This window comes from Aegilops tauschii, unplaced genomic scaffold, assembly GCF_002575655.3.
Source record: "Aegilops tauschii subsp. strangulata cultivar AL8/78 unplaced genomic scaffold, Aet v6.0 Super-Scaffold_267, whole genome shotgun sequence".
In the NCBI taxonomy this organism is placed as follows: domain Eukaryota; kingdom Viridiplantae; phylum Streptophyta; class Magnoliopsida; order Poales; family Poaceae; genus Aegilops; species Aegilops tauschii.
In genome coordinates, this window is record NW_027332465.1 from 311,625 (window position 1) to 321,177 (window position 9,553).

At 47.0% G+C, this 9,553-nt stretch overlaps 1 protein-coding gene across 1 annotated transcript; it reads right to left on the bottom strand.

The window, feature by feature from the left end:
* Positions 1 to 7,313: 7,313 nt before the first annotated feature.
* On the bottom strand, positions 7,314 to 9,221 carry LOC109776408 (WRKY transcription factor WRKY28-like). The gene is made up of 2 exons (XM_020335055.4): positions 8,519 to 9,221; positions 7,314 to 8,395 (listed from the first exon to the last, which is right to left on the bottom strand). The coding sequence occupies exons 1-2, from the start codon at positions 9,086 to 9,088 to the stop codon at positions 7,979 to 7,981; spliced, it is 987 nt and encodes a 328-aa protein (XP_020190644.1). The 5' UTR covers positions 9,089 to 9,221; the 3' UTR covers positions 7,314 to 7,978.
* Between the last annotated feature and the right edge of the window lie 332 nt (positions 9,222 to 9,553).

The window sequence follows — 9,553 nt, forward strand, 5'->3', positions numbered from 1 at the left end:
CTTTAACTCCCATAAAAATTGACAAAATGCAACCACTTGTTCTTTGGACAAGGTATATCATGCCCGAGGCATCACATATGAGTTTCCTTCCTCCCTCAATTTCAACTCCTCTTTAATATTCAAATCTTGGAGATCAATCCTAGCATTGAGTGTGTCCTTTGTCTTCCCCTCTAAGTTCAAAATTGTCCCAATTAGGTTTTCGCATATGTTTTTCTCGATGTGCATGACATCAAGATTGTGCCTCAGCTTCAATTTCCCCCAATATTCCAAATCCCACAAACAAACCCTGCGGCACCAAATTGGCACATGAGCCTTCTTGCTACCCAAGTCAGAACGTTTCCTTTTCTTACTTTCTTGTTGCCTCCCAGGTCTAACCTTCTCCAATTCTGCTTGCAGCTCTTTCTCAGAGAATTTACCTGGCCGATCATTGCTTTCATGAAGACCAACAAATTCATTATTTCTCCGCAAACGATAGTGACCAATATACCCAATTTTTTTCCTTAGGCCGTAAGAAATAGGGTGTTTGTCACAATGAATGCATGCAAAATAGCCTCTTGTGGTATGCCCTGAAAGAGTGCTCAGAGCTGCGTAATCATGAATGCACCATAGAACTGCAGCATGAAGATCAAACATTTTTTCACTAAGAGCATTATATGTACGCACACCCTCCCAGAGCTCAAGTAATTCTTCTACAAGTGGTTGTAGAAAGACATCAAAGTGCTTGCGAGGTGATTTAGGACCTGGAATTAGCAAAGCCATCATGAAATTTGACTGGTCCATGCATGCCCAAGGTGGAAGGTTGTATGGTATAACAAACACAGACCACATACTATAGGTTGTGTTAAAGTTTCCAAAAGGATTGGACCCATCAGTGGCAATGCCAAGTCTAATGTTTCTGGCATCTTTTGCAAAATCTGGATATTGTTTATCAAAATCTTTCCATGCATCACCGTCAACCGGATGATTCAATTCCTTCTCACTGGGCTGCCTCTTTAGCTTGTGCCATTGTGCTTCTTCTGCTCCTTTTTTGGAAAGAAACATCCTCCTCAGCCTAGGCACCAATGGAAAATGCCTCAAACACTTTCTGTGGAATCTTCTTTCTAGCAGGGTCTTTCCACCTTGATGGGCCACAAACTGGGCAGTTGTCATGATTGGCATATTGCTTCCTAAACAAAATGCAATTATTAAAGCACACATGTATAGAAACATACCCAAGGCCTAATTCCTTCAGAAGGTTCTTTGCTTCCTCGTATAATTTTGGAAGTGTATTAGGTTCAGGGAATGCTTCAGCCAATATCTTCAATATATCAGTAAATGCACTATTTGTGATCCTATGGTATGACTTCAAATGAAGAAGCTTTACCACAAAGGAGAACCTCGAAAACTTGGTACAACCATGATAAAGTTGCTGCTTTGCCTCTTTCATCACGTTCTTCAAAAATGACTCATGCTCAAAAGGATTTTCAATTTCACTTTCAGCTTGTTCTACTGCTGTGCGTAGGTCTCCAAACATCTCCTCAAATCGATCAGCACCATTGTTACCATCGGCGGTGTCATGCACATGAACAGGTTCTTCAAGCACATCAACATCAAAGTCTTCTCCATGATATATCCAGCGAGTGTATGTACTTTCCATGCCATACGTCAATATGTGTGTGTTCACAACGGTCTGATACTGGTGTTTATGATTAAGGCAATTTCTACATGGGCAGAGTATTTTCTCATCCTCGCTGAATTTATCTTGAATGAAGTTCATAAATTCTTTGACACCGTCGATGTACTCACGGGAAAACAATGTACGATGAATCCAACGTCTATTCATCTGCATTGCAGAAAAAGAATCAAAGATATATCATCACTGAAGAGACATGACTAGAACAACTTACAAGTAGTCCCAATATTACAAGGGGCGTATGGATCAGAATTATCACTCTAGACAGGCAACATGTTTACTAGCAAATATGGAAATAACATACAACCATAAGTGAAGACTTTTAATGGCCACATAAATAAAATAGCAACAAGTTATAATAGAGGGAGCTGCCTATAGCCAATCTCTTCTGCACAACAGAACAAACAAAATAACGATAACCAGGTAGTCACAAGTATTAAGGATTTAAGGCAGGATCAGATTTTGGGCATTTTGTACCAATAGAAGCAGCAATGTCCTATACTTAGGGCAGGATCAGATTCTAGGCAAATTCTGCCAACAAAACACCAAGCTTAAGCATGCATAAATCACTTGCAGATTACGCAAGGTAACTGGGATTTCGGATCACGTGGTATACAAGATCCGGATATTAAAACACAACACAACCCCAACTTTTAATCTATGCGTACATTTAAATCATTTGGCCAAGCACTGTTATCCTAGATCCCCTATCCAAAAAGAAAAATTCACCTCAATCCATACAACTATACTGGAATAGCAATATTAAGGATGGGAAATCCTGTTGGGAATCGTAGCATAATTTAAAATTTTCCTACGCTCACCAAGATGCATCTATGGAGTCTACTAGCAACGAGGGGAAAGGAGTGTATCTACATACCCTTGTAGATCACGAGCGGAAGCGTTCCAATGAACGTGGATGACGGAGTCGTACTCGCCGTGATCCAAATCACCGATGACCGAGTGCCGAACGGACGGCACCTCCGCGTTCAACACACGTACGGTGCAGCGACGTCTCCTCCTTCTTGATCCAGCAAGGGGGAAGGAGAGGTTGATGGAGATCCCGCAGCACGACGGCGTGGTGGTGGATGTAGCGGGTCTCCGGCAGGGCTTCGCCAAGCTTCTGCGAGAGAGAGAGAGGTGTTGCAGGGGAGGAGGGAGGCGCCCAAGGCTGTGTGTTGCTGCCCTCCCTCCCCCCCCCCCTTTATATAGGCCCCCTTGGGAGGGGGGCCGGCCAAAACCCATCTAGGGTTGGGGGGGCGGCCAAGGGGTGGAAAGGGGTGCCTTGCCCCCCAAGGCAAGGGGGAAGCTCCCCCCCAGGGTTCCCAACCCTAGGCGCATGGGGGGAGGCCCAAGGGGGGCGCCCCAGCCCACTAAGGGCTGGTTCCCTTCCACTTTCAGCCCACGGGGCCCTCCGGGACAGGTGGCCCCACCCGGTGGAACCCCGGGACCCTTCCGGTGGTCCCGGTACAATACCGGTAACCCCCGAAACTTTCCCGGTGGCCGAAACTTGACTTCCTATATATAATTCTTCACCTCCGGACCATTCCGGAACCTCTCGTGACGTCCGGAATCTCATCCGGGATTCTCCGAACAACTTTCGGGTTTCCGCATACATATATCTCTACAACCCTAGCGTCACCGGACCTTAAGTGTGTAGACCCTACGGGTTCGGGAGACATGCAGACATGACCGAGACGCCTCTCCGGTCAATAACCAACAGCGGGATCTGGATACCCATGTTGGCTCCCACATGCTCCACGATGATCTCATCGGATGAACCACGGTGTCGAGGATTCAATCAATCCATATGCAATTCCCTTTGTCAAACGGTATGTTACTTGCCCGAGATTCGATCGTCGGTATCCCAATACCTTGTTCAATCTCGTTACCGGCAAGTCTCTTTTCTCGTACCGCAATGCATGATCCCGTGACCAACGCCTTAGTCACATTGAGCTCATTATGATGATGCATTACCGAGTGGGCCCAGAGATACCTCTCCGTCACACGGAGTGACAAATCCCAGTCTCGATCCGTGCCAACCCAACAGACACTTTCGGAGATACCCGTAGTGCACCGTTATAGTCACCCAGTTACGTTGTGACGTTTGGCACACCCAAAGCACTCCTACGGTATCCGGGAGTTGCACGATCTCATGGTCTAAGGAAAAGATACTTGACATTGGAAAAGCTCTAGCAAACGAAACTACACGATCTTTTATGTTATGCTTAGGATTGGGTCTTGTCCATCACATCATTCTCCTAATGATGTGATCCCGTTATCAATGACATCCAATGTCCATAGTCAGGAAACCATGACTATCTGTTGATCAACGAGCTAGTCAACTAGAGGCTTACTAGGGACACGTTGTGGTCTATGTATTCACACATGTATTACGATTTCCGGACAATACAATTATAGCATGAATAATAGACAATTACCATGAACAAAGAAATATAATAATAACCATTTATTATTGCCTCTAGGGCATATTTCCAACAAATCCATCTTAAATTATCTTTGTATATGCATACATGCTTCACCTCCGCTTGCAAATCACAATATTTAATCAACCAATTCAGTAGGAGAGAGATGATTTCTGTAGAAGACATACTGCTTGCTCCTGGTTGACATTGATGTGGGGAAGAACGGGGGAGTGTCCGGTGCAGCAATGGCGGGCGGCGGCTGTTCGTCAGTGCGGCAATGGCGGGCGGCGGCTAGATCGTGGCGCGGCAATCCCTCGCGGAGGCTGGCTCGTCGGTGCAGCAAGGGCGGGCGGCGGCGAGGCGGGAGGCCTACGGGATCCTGAAGATGACGCCGAGACAGACCACCCCGCCGGACCACCCTCGCCCGGGCAGCCGTCGGTGGCACTGGCGGCGCCGCGGCGACGGCCCTCGATCTGGACGGCGACGCACTAAATCGGTAACTTGTTTTTTTTAGTGTCATGTGGGGCATACAATGGCACCCACGCATCCTCACTGTTTTGTTTTCTGGAAAAACACGTATGGTCCAACCGACATGTGGGCCAAAGAAGGGGCATCTACGCCACATCAGCATGAGCACAATCCATGACGGTTTGGATGGTGTATATGGAGAAAAATGGTAGGCCCGACTAAGCCCACTTGTTCGAGTCGTGACAGTTTCCGTGATGGTAGCCCGATGTCCGTCATCAAGGGCCTGCTGTTTTCCGGCCCACATGCGGCTTACTAGTCGGTGACGGTATGGGTGACGGATGGGTGTAAACTGTCATAATCGGTGACGGATATAGGATGGTCAAAAAACTCCGTCATGGATTAACAGATTTCTTGTAGTGGTGCCTTGTGGCCGCGACTTCTGTTTCCAAACAACCTACAAGATAACATCTTCAAATACTTTTAAATTTCTAACCACATAATCCACATGTCATGCATAACGACACCATGAAAAGTTTCATAGGTTTCATTAAACATTAGAATTTTCTGAAAAATTCAAAATCAATTTTACATAATTATAATTAAATTTGTGTGTTTAAATTTTCACATACACATATTTGAAAGTACCAAACTTTCATTTCAGTGCACCTAAATATTTAATTTGTGATCCTTATTCCAATATTCAAAATTAATTTTAAATCTACAGTTGCAGTTCAAATTCGAATATCCAATTAAATACAAATTAATAAAATAACTAAAAATAAGAAATAATGAGAGAACACAGTTCAAATCATTTTCATACCGTATCATGGTCATAAACAAATTGCACACTCAAATTTAGAAAACATGCAAGAAATTAAAGAAAATACCTACATGTTTGACCAGTGGCGGACAAAGGTAGGTGCCCGTCACTTGTATACCTCCCACCACAACTAATGTGGTCCAAATTACTGGTCAAATTACTAGTGGCGGACTAAAAGTTTAGCCCGCTACTACTGACCTAGATATCACTGGCGGGCGGCCTTGCGGCACCCGCCACTAATAGGAGTGATGCACAGCTAACCAGGATCCTAAAACAACTGGCAGGTAGCTACTCGTGGCTGCTACTAGTAACTTAATATCAGTGGCAGGTAACTTTTTCTGCTCGCCATTGGTATCTTGCCAAAATAACAGTGGCAGGGTCATGAGTTTGCCAGCCACTAAGGTAACCTCATCTATAAACAGATTCTTAGTAATGGTGACAAAAAAGAGAAAACCTTGTATTGAATTGTTGTCACTTAGGGTTAATGTTTATTAGAGGGTTCATCGGAACCCTTTAAAATCGACAGCATATCATGTTGCGAAATTTAGTTACATGTATACATACTTCAAGTCCATATCATGCAAAGGTATCTCAATCTATGGATGGGATATTTAGCTATTAGATGCAGAGATGATCTCGGTATAATAGTAGTATTACAGGTGTGCTTCTGTGTAGAAATCAACACACTTATATGTCTGATATGAGAATGAAATAATTCATTGTGCACTTTTTCACATTATTTTGTACTTATTGTTCTTTTATGCTTTGGAGAGTTACACTTGATGAACATACGAGTCTTCTAGTTCTCAGTACAAGAATCACCTTCCAACATCTTTTACACACTGTTTAATTTTTATTTTTTTATTCTAAATATACAAAAATATTACCAACACATTATATTTTAAAAAATAGCACACACATTATCTTTTAATTTCCTTGTGCAACTAGCAATACTAGTAAGGATTGACACCCCTTGTTGGGCCTGTTGGGAGTTGTTCTTGGTGATAAACCGAGTTATAAATCCGTGGAGTACCGGTATCCTATAATAGTTGATGCTCTGCAACACAAATAAAACTTTACTTGGGGGAGGAGGGGGTTGGTGTGTGTGGAGTGGGGTGGCGTTTAAGAAAATGCTGCGACTACTGAAAATTTTAGTAATGGTGGGTGGTGGAGGAAGGAGGGCGACGGTTGAAATGCCTCGGCTACTGAAATTTTTATGAAGGTGGGTGGTGGAGGAGGGAGGGCACGGTTGAAATGCCAGGAATACTGAAAATTTGGGTATACGAATTGAAGCAACGCGGGAGCAACAAAGATCGCACACGGTCCAAACATAATAATTGTGTATGACATAAGAAAAACCCGCGGAACCACAAATATTTACATCGCTCACGGCGGGTAGCTTTTTTGAAATTTCTCAAGGCGGGTTGCTGCTAAGATAGAAAACTAGAAATATGTGTGCCGTATATTGTGGTTCATCGCACATGGTTCGTTTCGAAAACGAGTGTATATTACGCCTTTTTGCCCTATCAAATAAAATAATAACCAAATAACACCTTGAAGCAATTTCTTCAGTCACCACATACCATTTTAATTTGTATGCCAATTTGTTTTGCATTTCCATAGTTCATTTAATATTTTCATGACATTATATGCATTTCTGTGCATTGTTCAGGCGTAATTCGAATACGAATTACAGCCCCATGCGAAATGAAGGACTTAACATTTTAAGCTATGTCATTTTTGGCTATTTTTTGGATTCATTCGATATTTCCAGGACATTACGTGCATTCCTATGAATATTCCCATGATTTATCATCGCACATAATTCGCGGTTGTAAACCGTGTGCGATACGTTAAGTACGCCGCAGATATCAAAATTCATCCTAAATTCTCACACGTCCAGAAGCATATGTTGAAGACAGTTGGCTAATTTTACCATAAATTGTCTAATTTTGCAGGAGAAAATTCAGCATCAGTTCATACGCTCACTATTTTACAAACAGTTCACCAGTTTACGTGTGGATGAACTGCTCAAAATATTCACTACGTCATGGATGAATGCAAACGGCGTGCCACCATCGTCGTCGTGATCTTCCTCGGATCAGAAGAAGTTTTCAGAGGAGCTCGTCGAGTCAATGATCTCCACTGGTTTCGCGGCGGCGACCGGCGGGACTGCGTCGGCCGGAGCGACCACGGGGCCTCTCGCTAGGTCTGCCGCGGTCAATGAAGTTGCCTTCACCGTGGCGGCATTCCCTAGGGCAGCCGCGGTCGACAGAGCCACCGTGACGCCCACGTGGGCCATTCGTACACAAACGGGCACCGCTCTCGTCAGGGTTGCGTCCGTTGTCGCCGTGGCCGTCGAGGTGCCGCTCTTGTCAGAGATGTCGCCGTAGGTGCAAGTCATACACCGGCTCTCTATCTTAAAAAAATGAGGCCAACTCAAGGGTTAACCTTTGTTGGCTTTTTTTTATAGCAGAAACTCCGCATGCCCCGCGAGTCAGAGCTGAGGCTCGAACCCGGGCGGGCTGGCCAGCAGCACAACTATCTTGAAAAATGTTTTCCTGAGTATATTCTCCTGTGCTGGCAGCTTTCCGGTCAGGCAACAGGGATCCGACTAGAGAGCGCGGAGACGAGTGCCGCCTTGAACCCGGGGTCCCTCGTCAGCGTCGCCGCCATCTGCTCCACCAGGTTCATCCTATCGTCCACCTGCTCCGCCGTCGAAGGTTCTTGCTTCCGCTGCTGCTGGACAAGCACCGGCGCAGCTGATACGCGTACGGCGGCTGCGTCGCCGCTCTTCCTGCCACCCGAGCCTTGTTGCTTGGGCGGCGGTGCGTGGTTGTGGTCGCCGTCGTACGTGGCCACAAGCACGGCCTTGTCCTCGGCGCTGCGCTGCACCTTCTTCTTCACATGGCACGACGGCGCAAACGAGCACCGGAAATAGGCCCTCGGACACGGGTTGTCCTTGGTCACCTTCTGCCCGTACTTCCGCCATTGGTACCCATCCTTCACCACCTGCTCGTCAAAACCAGTCGCAAATTGATTAGTTAATGAACGGCAAGAAACTTTCGTTGCTATCGATGATCACGAGGAAGACGATGAACGGAAGTTGCGACTGGGTGTCTGTTCGTTACTTACGAGGCTGAGGTCGGAGGGGTCGGCGTGGACGTAGAGCTTGGAGACCCTGCTGGCCTTGCACTCGTCGGCGCGGACGCGCTTGCTATTGCAGGGCTCGTGGACGGACGTGCACTCCGCCTGGTCAGGGCCGACGGTGACGCTGACGGCGAAGCGGCCGCTGCTGCCGGCCGCGGCGAGCGGCGGCGATAGGTTGCGGCTGGCCGTGTCGAGGCTGTCGCTGCGGGCGCGCTTTCTGGTCGCCGAGGCCGATGATCCGCCCTCCGATGTCGTCGACGACTGGTGGTGGCTGTTGGCCGCGGCCGCCGCAGCCATCATGCCGCTGACCTTGCCCTGCAGGTCGGCGTACTTGGCTACCAGCGCGCGGAGCATGTCGGTGAGCCTCCCGTTCTCCTCGCCCACGTGCCGGAGCTCGGCCTCCAGCGCTTCGACCTCGTGATTTTTCCTGGAGGACATGAAGTCCTCCTCCACGAGGACCTTGGTCACCGGAGGAGCACCTCGCCGCACCGTAGGCCCGCCGACGTTGAGGCCAAGACTGAGGGAAGTCTGCCCGATCATCCACTGCCCGTCCATGTCTTCCTTGAATTCGCGGTAGCTCAAGAATGGAAAAGAATCTATCGGCAAACAGGCGGCAGCCGAGGAAGAACCAAGAAGTCGAAGAAGAAGACCGGGAAGCTAGACGGGCATGAGCTAGAGAAGTGGTCGTGGCTGGGAGGAAGCGCGCGGACATCAATATATAGAGAGGAGGGGGAGGGGACATGAGAGGGTGGGGATTCGGTAGGAAGGAGAGGCATCTTTTGGTCGCCGTGACCGCGATAATTTTTTTTTAGTGAAGCTGGCAAGAAGTGGTACTACAAGGATTTGTTTTTGTGGGTGACAATCGGCATGAGGGAACCGATGGATGAATTGGGAGATTGGGTGGGAGGAGTAAGTGGGAATTGTTTGATTAGTCGAGTGGAGCGGGGACAGAACAGAAGCACTTGTTTCCTGGGAAACACTTCCTATCTGTAGTCTGGTAGGAGACGAGCGCCAGACCAG

Bases quoted from the DNA above. Each gene is read 5' to 3' on its own strand.
- LOC109776408 (XM_020335055.4), bottom strand. From the start codon at position 9,088: ATGGACGGGCAGTGGATGATCGGGCAGACTTCCCTCAGTCTTGGCCTC. The intron at 8,396-8,518 runs GTAAGTAACGAA...TTTGACGAGCAG, and splicing joins ACCCCTCCGACCTCAGCCTC to GTGGTGAAGGATGGGTACCA.